The 14,450-nt window shown below is 36.2% G+C and overlaps 1 protein-coding gene across 4 annotated transcripts in view; it reads right to left on the reverse strand.

Moving 5' to 3' along the window:
* LOC132401940 (uncharacterized) overlaps positions 1–14,450 on the reverse strand; it is a 71,907-nt gene that overhangs the window by 31,660 nt on the left and 25,797 nt on the right. For all 4 annotated transcript variants that reach the window (XM_059984312.1, XM_059984311.1, XM_059984310.1 and 1 more), the window contains exon 5: positions 8,770–8,823. In XM_059984312.1, coding sequence (XP_059840295.1) covers positions 8,770–8,823 — 54 coding nt within the window. The remainder of the gene's footprint in view (positions 1–8,769; positions 8,824–14,450) is intronic.

Below are 14,450 nucleotides of genomic sequence, written 5' to 3' on the forward strand. Positions count from 1 at the left end.
GACATCTGTCACATTGAGGGTTGATATGCGAGTAAAATCGAGCAAGCTTATCTTTAGACATATAAGCTCTATGTACAATTTTAAATTGTATTAAAGCATGTTTAGCACAAATAGAAGAGGAATTAACCATTTGTAAAATTTTTTCCCGTTTATCTGTTGATATATTACATCGAAGTTCTTTTTCCCATTCTTGTTTAATTCTATCCGATATTTCTGGCTGTATCTTCATAATCATGTTATAAATAAAAGCTACTAATCCCTTCTGGCAAGGATTAAAAGTAAAAATCAAATCTGAAAAATCCGATGGAGTTGAATTAGGAAAAGATGGAAGAATTTTATGTAAGAAATTTCTAATTTGTAAGTATCTAAAAAAATTAGATTTAAATAATTTAAATTTGTTAGAAAGTTGATCAAAAGACATCAAAGTACCTTCAAAAAAAAGATCACGAAAACATTTTATACCTTTCCTTTTCCATATGCTAAAAGCTTGATCTGTCAGTGAAGGTTTGAAAAAAAAATTACATAAAATAGGGCTGTCCAGAACAAAGTTTTTCAGATTAAAGAATTTGCGAAATTGAAACCAAATTCGTAGTGTATGTTTGACAACAGGGTTAGATATCTGTTTATTGAATTTAGCTAAATCAATAGGAAGAAAAGAACCAAGAACGGAAAATATAGAATATCCCTTTACCTCACTACATTCCAAATTTACCCACTGTGGGCACACAGGTGAATCCAAATCTAGTTTCCAGTACATTAGGTTACGAATATTGCTTAACCTAGGGTTTTTATTTTGCCACACAAATGAGGAAATTTTTGAATCAATATTATCAAAAAAAGATTTAGGAATAAAAATTGGTAAAGCTTGAAATAAATATAAAAATTTCGGTAAAATCATCATTTTAATAGCATTAATCCGACCAACTAATGATAAAAATAAGGGAGACCATCTTGTAGTAAGTTGTTGAATTTGATGAAGCATAGGTAAAAAATTCAGTCCAAATAAATCTTTATATTTCTTGGTGATTTTTATACCTAAATAGATAAAGTTATCAGTAACAACTTTAAATGGCATCCTGTCATTCAATAAGGTTTGCGCGTTTAAAGGGAATAACTCACTCTTATCTAAGTTTAGCTTATAACCAGAAAAACTACCAAATTGAGCCAACAAGGATAAAATAGCAGGAATAGACCTATTAGGATTAGAAATATATAACAGCAAATCATCAGCATAAAGTGATAATTTGTATAACTTCTCATTACGGGTAATACCAAAAATATTAGGAGACTCACAAATAGCAATAGCTAAAGGTTCTAATGCAATATTAAATAATAAAGGACTTAAAGGACAACCTTGTCTCGTACCACGAGATAATTGAAAAAAAGAGGATCTATAATTATTTGTAAGAACAGAAGCAACAGGTTTATAATATATTAATTTAATCCATGATATAAAATTAGGACTAAAATTAAAGTTTCTCAATGCATTAAATAAATATGTCCATTCAACTCTATCAAAGGCTTTTTCAGCATCTAATGAGATAACACATTCTGGGGTTGTAGGTGATGAAGTATAAATTATGTTAATCAATTTTCTAATATTAAAAAAGGAATACCGATTCCTAATAAAACCAGTTTGATCTTCTGAAATAATCTGTGGTAGTATCTTTTCTAATCTAATGGCTAAAATTTTTGTAAGAATCTTAGAGTCTACATTTAATAATGATATAGGGCGATAAGATGCACATAAAGTAGGATCTTTATCTTTTTTAAGAATTAGAGAAATAGTAGCTTCATAAAAAGATTGAGGTAATCTCTTCTTAACAAACGCATCATTAAAGATTTCACATAGCCAAGGAGAAAGCAATAAAGAAAAAGTTTTTAAAAATTCTACAATAAAACCATCAGGACCAGGAGCTTTCCCTGAATTCATTGATGAGATAGCCTCTCTTATTTCATCCATAGAGATAGGAGCATCAAGCAAGCTACAATCTTCATCTATCAGTTTAGGAATATTCAAGTTATTAAAAAAATTATCCATCATAAACCGGTCACCGTCAAATTCTGATTGATATAAAGATTTATAAAAATCTTGAAAAGTGTTATTAATTTCTTTATAATCAGTAGTTAAATTACCGTCTTGTTTACGAATTTTAATAATTTGTCGCTTAGTCAAAATAGCTTTTAATTGATTAGCTAACAATTTACCAGTTCGATCACTATGAATATAAAATTGAGCCCTGGTCTTAATTAATTGATTCTCAATTGAAGAAGATAATAATAAACTATGTTCCATTTGAAGCTCAACTCTCTTCTTATAAAGTTCTTTGGTAGGAGTAACGGAATAAATCTTATCAATTTCTTTAATTTTATCCACCAATAAAGCTATATCTGAATATCTTTGTTTTCTTTTACCAGCGGAATATGAGATAATTTGTCCACGAATAAAAGCCTTGAAAGAGTCCCAAAGTATTCCTCTGTCAATCTCTTCAGTATAGTTTGTTGAAAAAAATAAGTCAATTTGTTGTTTTATGAAAGTAATAAATTCTGGATCTTGAAGCAAAGTAGCATTAAGTCTCCAAGATCTAGTATTGATAGAAGAGTCCGGAATCTTGATAGATAACTTCAGAGGTGCATGATCCGAAATAGCAATAGAATCGTATTTACAATCAATAACATCAGTTAATAAACGATGATCAATAAGGAAATAATCAATTCTAGAATAACTATGATATACATGTGAAAAAAATGAAAATTCTTTATCTTTAGGGTTCAAAAACCGCCATATTTCAGTAATTCCAGAATCAACCATAAAAGAATTAATAAGTAAAGCTGATCTATTCGGAAGAGTTCGAATAGGTTTAGATCTATCCATCAAAGGATTCAAACAACAATTAAAGTCTCCACCCATTATCAACATATATTCATTCAAGTTAGGAAGGGAAGTAAATAAACGTTTAAAAAATTCAGGACAATCAAAGTTTGGAGCATAAATATTAACTAAAACAACTTTCCGATTAAAAAGTGAACCAGTTATCAACAAAAATCTACCCTGTGGATCAGAAATAACTTCATAGTGTGTAAACGAAATTGAGGGGTCTATAAAAATAGACACACCCCTAATTTTAGCGGTACAATTCGAGTGAAATTGTTGCCCTTTCCAGAACCTAAAAAAACGTTGATTATCCTCCCTCCTAATATGGGTCTCCTGTGCAAAAATAATATTAGCGTTCAATCTATGGAATACTTTAAATATTTTTTTACGTTTAATCGGATGATTTAAACCATTAGTATTCCACGAGATAAAGTTAATAGATTTATCCATCATACCAATATTAATTGTGTGTATCATAAAAGGTTAAAAAGACACATAACCCACAATTTAGGAAGAAGGAAAATTGAATCAGGAGCAACCGGAGATCATGACACCTCAACAATATTAATAATTTAAAGTCGGCCCATAAACTAAAAGCAAAAAAATAAAAAGCAAAAGCGTGAAAAAAGATCCCTCCCCCCTCCCCCCACCCTTTGAAAGAAAGCCAAGTGGCAGGCGCATAAACTAATACTAATATTACCCCCATTTCAAGATGGCAGCTCCATAAGAAAATTTTTTTTAAGAAAAAACTATATAACACCCAAATTAAAATATAGAGTTGCAAAAATATATATATATATATACATACATACACACATACATACACATATCAGTCAGGTTAAAAAAAAACTAAAATAGTAAAACCAGAAAAATCATTAATAAAAAAAATGAACATTAAAATTTAAAAGTGTAATACACCTTTAAAAAAAAATTCCAAATTCAAATACAAAGATGACGTTTCAAAAGCAAAGACTTATGGGAAGAAGAAACGACATTTTGAGAAAGCCATATTACAAAATATGAATATAAGTTCAGCAATCTAATAAGAAAATTTAGTAAAAAAGTTATCAAAATAGAATTTTTTTAAAAAAAAGATTTAATAGACACTACAACATATATAAAAAAAAGCCTAAAAAAAAGAATTCAAAACCTTTGTTCCATTTCTAAATACAGGCAAGCAAATAAACGCTTATAAAAAGCAGAGACTTATGGGAAGAAGAAACGACATTTTGAAAAAATAATTCATTATTACAAAATACAAACGTGTATAAAAAAGGATATTATAAAAATTAAAACAGCATCTATAAGCAATGATAATAGTAGTAAAAAAAAACCCAGACCCATAGATCAAAATAAGAAGTTATAACCCAACTTCAAGGGTTAAAACTTAAAATGAAATGGCATCCTCTCTCCAAAAAAAAAATCTTCAATGTAACTCATAGTTCAAGTTGCACTAGAGGATCGATATTCTTCAACAAATTTCTTCGCTTCTTCCGGAGTGTTGAAAAATCGTAAACTGTTGTCGTTCAGCACAATTCTAAGCTTCGCTGGATACATTAAAGCTTGTTTGAGTCCAATCGAGTGAATCTCTGCCATCACTGGTTTAAAAGCGATTCTGGCTCTCATTACTTCATAAGAATAATCCTCAACAATTCGAAATGAATAGGTTTTGTAAGAGATCATACCTTTTTTACGAGCTAATCGAATTAGAAGCTCTTTCTCACAAGGATAATGAAAACGAACAATCACCGCTCGTGGTTTATCACTCGTAGACGAAAACCTCGCAACTCTGTGAGCGCGGTCGATAACAGGTTCATTTTGCAAACCTTCACCACCGAAAATTTCCCACAGTAATTTAGAGAAAAATTCAGTTAAATCACCGGACTCAACTTTTTCGGGAAACCCGATGATGTGCAAATTCTGTCTGCGAGATCGATTTTCAAGATCAGTAATTTTAAACTTATACTGATCCAAAGTTTTAGCAGTCGACTCTATCTTCTTCTCCAACACTTCAATTGTACGTGCTTTTTCACAAATTGATTGTTCAAGAGTCGTGATCTTACTTTCATGCCGCTGAACATCTAACGCCTGCGATTGAAACTTAATTTCAAGCGATCTAACAACTCCTTCAAGATCGGATATTTTCGTGATAAGCCTTTTTTCCAAACTTGACAGTTTACTATCCAACTTACCTTCTAGTCTGCCTTCCAAACCCGCAAGTTTAGAATCCAGAAGGTTAGCAACTGTATCGATAGATAAAGGATCCTTAGCCGATTTCTTACTTGTAGCCATTTTAAGTTTGACAAGATTAGATCAAATATTATTTTAGGAAAAAAGGGTCAATCAGAAGTAGCAACTCATATGATTAAGTTCGAAAAGATTTAATTAAAGGGTGATTATAGTTGAAAAAATAAAGAGCGCCTAAAAGGCAGATGCTTACGTCGCCATCTTGAAACTCCACCCCCCAATGATTTTCCAATGATCATCATGCTGTCACTTCATTAATAATAATGAATATAGTAGCTATCCCCCATATCCTCCAAGAAAACAGATTTTGGAAAAATTACATTTAGAACAAACTGTCAGTGTAACTAATGAAGACTATTTCCGGGAGATTTAATGTCATCATTTAGAATCTGTCAAGAGTACAGAACAAACCATTAAAGACATCATAACAGATGTACAAGTCATCAAAGTCACTACTGAAGAGTCTGCATTGATCTCTGTCACAAAAGACAATGACAAGACCTACAGATAACTTCTCAAAATGGAATGAAGGTAGATCTGTGGATTTTGCACAATACCGGATTCCATTATTGAGGAACTGAGTTGGGTTTTGAGGCATATGATATACCTGAATAATTGGTGTCAGACAATGCACTACAGTTCACCATATCTTTGCTTGAACATTTCACGTGATACAATGGTACCAAAGATTTGATACTTTCTCCCATACATTTAAACATCTACCAGTGCAGGCAGAACACCTGTTTTCTGAAAAAAGCCTTGAAAAAGCAAGTTTTCCAAAGTTGTTCCAGTTTAATCATTGGTTTGCTAACTTGATACAATTACATTTATTCTAGGACAAGATTCATCCCAACAGAGCCGTTGATGCATCATAGACTTTGAATACACTCAAAGTTGGTATAGCCTAGCTTAGAGTAGAGAGTGGAAAGGCAGCAGCTGAAACAAAAGTAGAATTATGATTTATATTGCAGCAAGTCATTGAGAAAATGCATAAAGCATTTCAAATAATGAGAAGGTGAGTGTTAAAACCAATACGCAAGTACAACACTCATAAGTGGGATACTGGTGAGATAGTACAAGTCTGCATCACCTGGAATTCTAAAGTGCCTAGATTGACTATATACCAAAATTGTAGTGAGAAACTTATCAGAACAAGCTGAAAGAAAATATGATATATTTATTTCAGGAGTGGAAGTAGGATCAACTAAAGAGACACAAGTCAACAGTGAGCTGAGTCAAGATGTCACCAGTTTAAGTAGTTGTAGCACTGGAAAAAGGCAGTCAACAGACTGAACCTGCAATGGCTGTATATCGCAGAGAAACTGCTTCATACCTTCCACCTCCCAAAGAAAGGAAGCAGTAAATGAGATATATGAGTGCAATGTGATAACATCTTCAGGTAATTGCCATAACTAAACAGGTTAGTTATTGTTACTCTGCAATGCACCCACATTCTGAAGCCTCTGATATTTCATGGAATTTTTTATAGTTTGAGTTTACAAGCAGAACGTGAACGGATCACATATCATCTCTAAATATACTACTCAGAATAATCTCAAAATGCATTTTTACCACATCATTTCTGAGAACCTATCCTGCTGGCCGTGTTCTATACTGCAGTGACATCAGTTTGAAGGACTGCAGGGTCTCCAAATAATAACTATAAGTCCTGTCTCATAAGTCCGTGACAGCCTTGATAGCCAAGAAAAACCCTTTCTTGACTCTGTGGTTCTAAAAACAATGTCATTTAATGGCATTCAGAGACATTTAAAACCTGCTTCATAGAATATTAAAGATAATGTTTTAAGAAAACTAGCTAGGACACTTGTAAATTATTAAAAACTAAGCCTGCCTCCTCGCCAAGAATACCAGCTTGTGGTAACTGTGGAAATATGTGGCATGCCAAGTTCAGTTTCTTGTCACCATTAATTCAAAATGGTGATAAATGGGGATAGAGAGAATTCAATGATGTGAATTCAAGGCAATATTGTTAGACTTCCCTTTTGGAGACCGTAACTTATGTTACTGACCAATTGTCAACACTAGTGTTTTTAAATGGACGGGTAGTTTATTATCTTAAAGACTGCAGTTTGAAAAGAATATGTTGAGGACCAAATGACTCGATTTCTGATCTCAAGGTGGCTGATGAGGAAGCTGAAAATAGCTGGATGCAGCATTTGAAGGTACACTACTGAACAGTCTAAGACTTGCTCTGGCACTGAGATAACAGACGTCCAACCATTAGGAGATAATTTATTTCCAACATGAGGGAGATAGAAAATGCATGCTAGAAGGGCAATGTTACTATAGTCATTGGGGATTTCATTATGCAGGTAGATTGGGAAAATCAGGTTGGTGCTGGTTTCCAACATGGGAAATTTCTAGAATGTCTACAAAGATGGCTTTTTAGAGCAGCTATTGATTGACTCCACTAGGGGATCAGCTATTCTGGATTGGGCGTTGTGCAATCAACCAGAATTGATTACAGAGCTTAAAGTAAAAGAACCCATTGGGGTAAGTGATCATAATATGATCAACTTCTCCCTGAATTTTGAGAAGGAGAAGCTAAAGTCAGTTGTATCAGTATTACTGTGGAGTAAAGGGAATTACAGAGGCAAGAGAGAAAAGTTGGCCAGAAATGATTGAAAAAGAACACTGGAAGAGATGACAGCAGAACAGCAATGGCTGGAATTTCTGGAAGTAATTCGGAAGACACAGGATATATACATCCCAAAGAGGAAGAAGTGTTCTAGACAAGATGACACAACAGTAGCCAAAAGACTCCAACAATTCTGGCACCAGTTTCCAAATAATCCAGGATCCTGCATGCTGTGCCGGCTTTCAGCATGCTCTGCTTTAATATCTAGATGGCAGCTAAGGGGGTCCTTTCCACTGTTTTTTTGCAAACTGTTTAATACAATTGAATAGCTGGTTAGGATTACTTCAAAAGGCAGTTAGCAGACAACCAGATATGTACCACTATATGTCAAAATTCAAGCCCCTTACACAAAAGGCTCTACTGATCCACTTGACTTTCTTTGAGCTTCATAGTCATTCATTGCTATTACTACTTTACTTTCTAAAACAGACCAAATGCAAATTTTCAAACTGTCAAGCTGTTATCTCCGAGCTCCAGACCGCAGCGTCAGCTTACTTAATTATTAGCTAAATTAGAAAAAAAAAATTTGCAATAAAGGAGAAGATTAAACTTGGCCACATTAGGTTGGATACGCATTCAATACTGCTAATCAATAACCATACATTTCAAATTTTAAAAGGTCTGTATTTACATATATTGCCTTTTCCACAATGTGCTTAATAACTAAGGAAGCAATTTTGCAATATAGACATAGTTGCATAGTGGGAGATATGGTAGACGACTGTGTGCAGCAAGGTCTCATGACGCAACTACAAAGGTACAGCAATTTTTTCTTATTAACTTCGATGGGGTTAAATTTCAGTTGTAGAGTAAAATGAGCAACCTTAATCGTTGAAGGGCATTCAATGAAAGTAGCAAACTTTGAATTTCTACCTCAACTTGTTTAAGTAAACTTGGTTACTTATATCAACATTCATAATGGGAAGAACCTGCAGTGAAAATTCAATAGACTAAAATAATAAAAAATACTTGCGAAGATACAAATTACCTTCTGTTACTGAATCTTCCATATCTTGGCAACCTTTGTTCCTTTCCAAGGCCTCTGTTATTAAGAACAACGTTATTAAAAATATTATTCTGTAAACTCAATTTTAAAGTTAAAACAATTCTACTTAATTTTTGAAGTGCCTGTTCCCCCAACGAAATAGATGTTTTACCGGTTTTTTTTAATAAAATCAGTTGTGACACAGATTAGTGACCTAAGAAACCATATGGACATAGCCACTATGCTACTGAACAGAGGCTACAAGAAGACATCAAGGTCAGGAAGCAGGTAGGGCAGAAGATGACAAAAGAAGTCAATTTGGAAAAGTGACAGAAATGCATTCAAGGAATAGAGACATAGCAAGGAAATACACAAGAAGCAATAGGATGCTCTAAAGCACAGAGGAAAAGATAAATCCTGGAGTACATGTCAAGATACCCCTAAAGGTAGAGAAACAGATAGATAAGAAGCTTATGAAAGCATCTAGGAGACTTATCTTTAATGGATAAAGCCAAAAAAAAAGCAAGGAGGTTACAGAGAAATTTGTAAAACCCTAGTTGGATCATAGCTGGAGTATTGTTTCGAGCTCTGATCACTACACACTATCAAAGAGATCCAGCATCAAACAGAATCAGTAAGAGATCTCCGAGCAAATTAACAGAAAGGCATTTTTAGTTATAATGAAAGAAGTTTGGTTGGTTGCTGCCCCTTTATTTGGAATAGAGAATGTTGAGGGAGTTTCAATGAAAGTACATAAGAGTATGGGGTTGCAGATGGATGAGAACAGCCTGCTTCATATACCAGTGAGGTGAACGATCAAGAGTCATCAATTCAAGACAACCCAGAGAATTAAAGGACAATTGGGAGGAAAAATAATTCACTTGGAGAGTGAAAGAGTAATGGAGGCAGAATGGAGGTTGAACCCACAAACCAAAGAGTTAAAAACAAATAATCTGGAAATCTTTCAGCATATCACCAGTGCCTTTCACCTATGCTGTAGATTTCAAAGATTTTATTTGTTTTTTATTTTATTGAGATACTACGTGGAATGAGCCCTTGTGACCCTTCGAGCCGCACTGCCCAACAATCTCCCAGTTTAATCCTAGCCTAATCACAGAACAATTTACAATGACCGATTACCCTACCAACTGGTACGTCTTTGGACTGCAGGAGGGAACCGGAGCACCCAGAGGAAACCTACACGGTCACAGAGAGAACGTACAAACTCCTTTCAGGCTGCATCAGTAATTAAACTTAGGTCACTGGTACTGTAAAGAGTTGTGCTACCTACTACACTACTGCATATTGTCTCTTGTGTATTTCCTCATCATATCTCTATTCGTTGAATGTATTTCTTACTTTTCCAAATTGAGTTCTTTTGTCATCTTCTGCCCTACTTACTTTCTGAATTTAATGTCTTCATGCAGCCTCTCTTAAATAGAATAGTCATTATGACCATATGATTTCTTAGGTCACTAATCTGTGTCACAACTAATTTTTATTAAAGAAGTAATGTGAAAGGTATGGACATAGGAAGCACAGGAGTGCTTACAGGACTGCTTTGAATTGGTGGACTGGACTGTTTCCAGGCATTCATCTTCGAATCGGTATGAGCATGCCAGTTATTACCAACTTCATTAAAACCCGTATGGATGAGTGTGTGCCTATAAAAACTTGCTGTTCCCAATCTGTGGCATTTAAGTTTGGGACCCGGGTCTGTACAAGAAAACCAAATATGACTAGTGGAGCGCTATTTCCAGAGCAAAAAGACAATTCCGAGCAAGGCTGGAGGTGATATCAGATGTACATTAACTCTAACAGGATTTGCAAAACATTACTTCCTACAAAGCAAAACACAGATTCATGAATGGCAGCGATGCTTTACTACCAGATGAGCTCAATGCCTTCTATGCCCGCTTTGAAAGGAAGAATGTAACTACAGCTCTGAAGATCCCTGCTATATCCAGTGACCATGTGATCTCTATTTCAGAGGCAGATGTTAGGCTGTCTTTTAGGGATGGGGGTGATTCCTCAGAAGGCAACAGGCCCCAATGAAGTATGAGTAAGGCTCCAAAACCCTGTTCTAACCAACTGGCTGAAGTATTCAAAGACTTCTTCAACCTCTCACTTGTACGATCTGAAGTTCCCACCTGCTTCAAAAAGGCAACAATTATACCAGTACCTAAGAAGAGCAGTGTGAGCTGCCTTAATGAATATCACCCAGTAGCAGTTACATCTATGGTGATGAAATGCTGCGAAAGGTTGGTCATTGTTAGAATGAACTCCTGCCTCAGCATGGACCTGGACCCACTGCAATTTGCCTATCGCCACAATTGGTCTATGGCAGGTGTAATCTCAATTGCTCTTCACACGGCCTTAGATCACCTGGGCAATACAAACACCCATGTCAGGATGCTGTTTGTTGATGTTCTACACCAGCATTCCCATATTCCTGATTGATAAGTTACAGAACCTATACCTCTGTTCCTTCCTTAGCAATTGGAACCTTGACTCCCAAACCAGAAGACCATAATCTGTGCAAATTGTGATAATATCTCCTCCACACTGATGATCAACACTGGTGCACCTCGGGGCATGTGCTTAGTACACTGCTCTACTCTCTCTATACCCATGACTGTGTGGCTAGGTAAAGGTAAAATACCATCTATAAATTTGCTGATGAATCAACCATTGTTGGTAGAATCTCAGATGGAGATGAGGGTGTACAGAAATGAAATATACCAGAGGTGAAGCAGCAACAACCTTGCACTCCATGTCAGTAAGATGAAAGAACTGGCTGTGGACTTCAGGAAGTGTAAGACAAGGGAACACAAATCAATCCTCATAGAGGGATAAGAACTGAAGAGAGTGAGTGAGCAATTTCAAGTTCCTGCATGTCAAGATCTCTGAGGATGAAACCTAGAACCCAAAATATCAATGCAGCTACAAAGAAGGCAAGACAGCAGCTGTATTTCATTAGAAGTTTGAAGAGACTTGGCTTGTCAACTAAAACATTCGAAAACATCTATAGATGTATTGCAGAAAGCATTCTGACAGGCTGTATCACTGTCTAGTATGGAGGGGCAACTGCACTGGACCAAAAGAAGATACAGAAAGTCTTAAAATTAGTCAGCTCCATCTTGGGCACTAACTTCCGTGGTACCCAAGGCATCTTCAAGGAAGATCAGGAAGGTGACACCCATTATTAAGGACTCCCATCACCCAGGTCATGCTCTCTTCTCATTGTTACCATCAGGAAGGAGGTACAGAAGCCTGAAGGCACACACTCAGTGATTCAGAAACACCTTCTTCCCCTCTGCTATACAATTCCTAAATGGACACTGAACCCATGAACACTACCTCATATTCTTTTTTAATATACAGAGTCTGTATAAAGTATTCACCCCCTTGGAAATTTTCATGTTTTATTATTTTACAACATTGAATCACAGTGGATTTCATTTGGCTTTTTTTGACACTGATCAACTGTAAAAGACTCTTTTGTGTCAAAGTGAAAACCTATCTCTACAAAATGACCTAAATTAATTACAAATATAAAACACAAAATTATTTACCCTCTTTAATATGACGCCCCAAATTATCACTGGTGCAGCCAATTAGTTTTAGAATTCACATAATTAGTTAAATTGAAATCACCATGTGCAATCAAGGTGTAAAAATGCACTTGTATCTGGAAGGCCCAACTGCTGGTGGGTCAGTATCCTGGCAAAAACTACACCACAAAGACAAAAGAAAAGTCCAAGCAACTCCGTGAAAAGATTGTTGAAAAGCACAAGTCAGAAGATAGATACAAGAAAATGTCCAAGTCACTAAATGTCCCTTGAATTACAGTTAAATCAATCATCAAGAAACTGAAAGAATATGGCTTAGCTGTAAATCTGCCTAGAACAGGCCATCTTCAAAACCTGAGTGACTGTGCAAGAAGGGGACGAGTGAGGGAGGCCATCAACTCTGGATGAATTACAAGCTTCAGTGGCTGAGATATCAGAGACTCCGCACACAACAACTGATGCCCTGGTGCTTCACCAGATGTAGCTTTATGGGAGAGTGCAAAGAGAAAGCCACTATTGAAAAAAAACTCACAAAATCTCAGCTACAGTTTGCCAGAAGGCATGTTGGAGACTCTGAAGTTAGCAGGAAGAAGGTTCTCTGGTATGTTGAAACCAAAATTGAAATTTTTGGCCATCAGACTAAATGCTATGTTTGGTATAAGCCAAACATGACACAACATCAAAAACACACCATCCCTACTGTGAACAAACAAGAGAAAATCCGCAGATGCTGGAAATCCAAACACACACACACAAAATGCTGGCGGAACTTGGCAGGCCAGGTAGCATCTATGGAAAAGTGTACAGTCGATGTTTTGGACCAAGATCTGCTGAAGGGTCTCAATTTTATGTGTGTTCCCTATCACGAAGCAAGGTGGTGGCTGCATCATGCTGCAGGGATTCATCTCTGCAGCAGACTCTGGATAGATTGTGAAGCTGGAGGATGTAATGAATGCAATAAAATACGGAGGAAAACCTGATACAGTCTGCAAGCGAACTGCAACTTGGAAGAAGACACATTTTCCAGCAAGACAATGACCTCAAGCATAAAGCCAAAGCTACAAAGAGATGGCTTATAAACAACAAAGTTAATGTCCTGGAGTGGACAAGTCAGATTCCAGATTGAATTGAATTGAATAATCTTTATTGTCATTATACATAGGTACAATGAAACTCTGTTTAGCTTCTTCTCAGGCAATTAAATAAAGCGGTAGATAAAAACAAGACAATAATAAAAAAAAGTATTAAATAGATAAATAGCAGAAAATAAGTTGCAGCAGCACCAGAATATCACAGTAATGCACAAAGTGCCATTAGTGCAAGTATTTGAGTCCTTGTGTGTGCATGTGTGTGCTCACAGTTTGTCATTGTTCTGTGGGAGTGGTGTGATGGAGGCCACAGCTGTGGGGTAGAAGCTGTTCGTCACTTTATTTGTTCTGGTTTTTAGTGTCCTGAACCTTTTGCTGGACAGCAGCGGGTCAAACAGGGAGTGGCTGGGGTGTGTGGTGTCTCTGGTTATGCTGATTGCTTTCCTCCTGAGTCTGCTGGAATAGATGGTGTCCAGTCCTGGGAGCTCCATCCTGATAATTCGCTGGGCCGCCTTCACCACGCGATGCAGGTCTTGTCGCTCAGCGGCTGTGCAGCTGGCATACCACACTGTGGTGCTGTTGGTCAGGATGGTTTCAGTTGTGCTTCTGTAGAAGTTAAGCAACAGCTTTTGTGGGAGTTTGGCCTGTTTCAGCGTTCTGAGGAAGAGGAGTCTTTGTTGTGCCTTTTTTTTATCAGCAGCGAGGTGTTGGTGGTCCATGTCAGCGAGGTGTCGGGGGTCCATGTCAGCGAGGTGTCGGGGGTCCATGTCAGCGAGGTGTTGGTGGTCCATGTCAGCGAGGTGTCGGTGGTCCATGTCAGCGAGGTGGTGGTGGTCCATGTCAGCTGTTTTGACAACATAACTCTAAGGAACTTCAGGTTTTCCACACTTTCCACTACCTCTCCATGTATTATTGTACTATTTTTAATCTATTCATTTTCATTATATATACTTACTGTAATTTATTTATTTCTATATTATCATTTATGCATTGAACTGCTGCTGCTAAATTTAAAAATTTCACG

This window comes from Hypanus sabinus, chromosome 11 (genome assembly GCF_030144855.1).
Source record: "Hypanus sabinus isolate sHypSab1 chromosome 11, sHypSab1.hap1, whole genome shotgun sequence".
Classification (NCBI taxonomy): domain Eukaryota; kingdom Metazoa; phylum Chordata; class Chondrichthyes; order Myliobatiformes; family Dasyatidae; genus Hypanus; species Hypanus sabinus.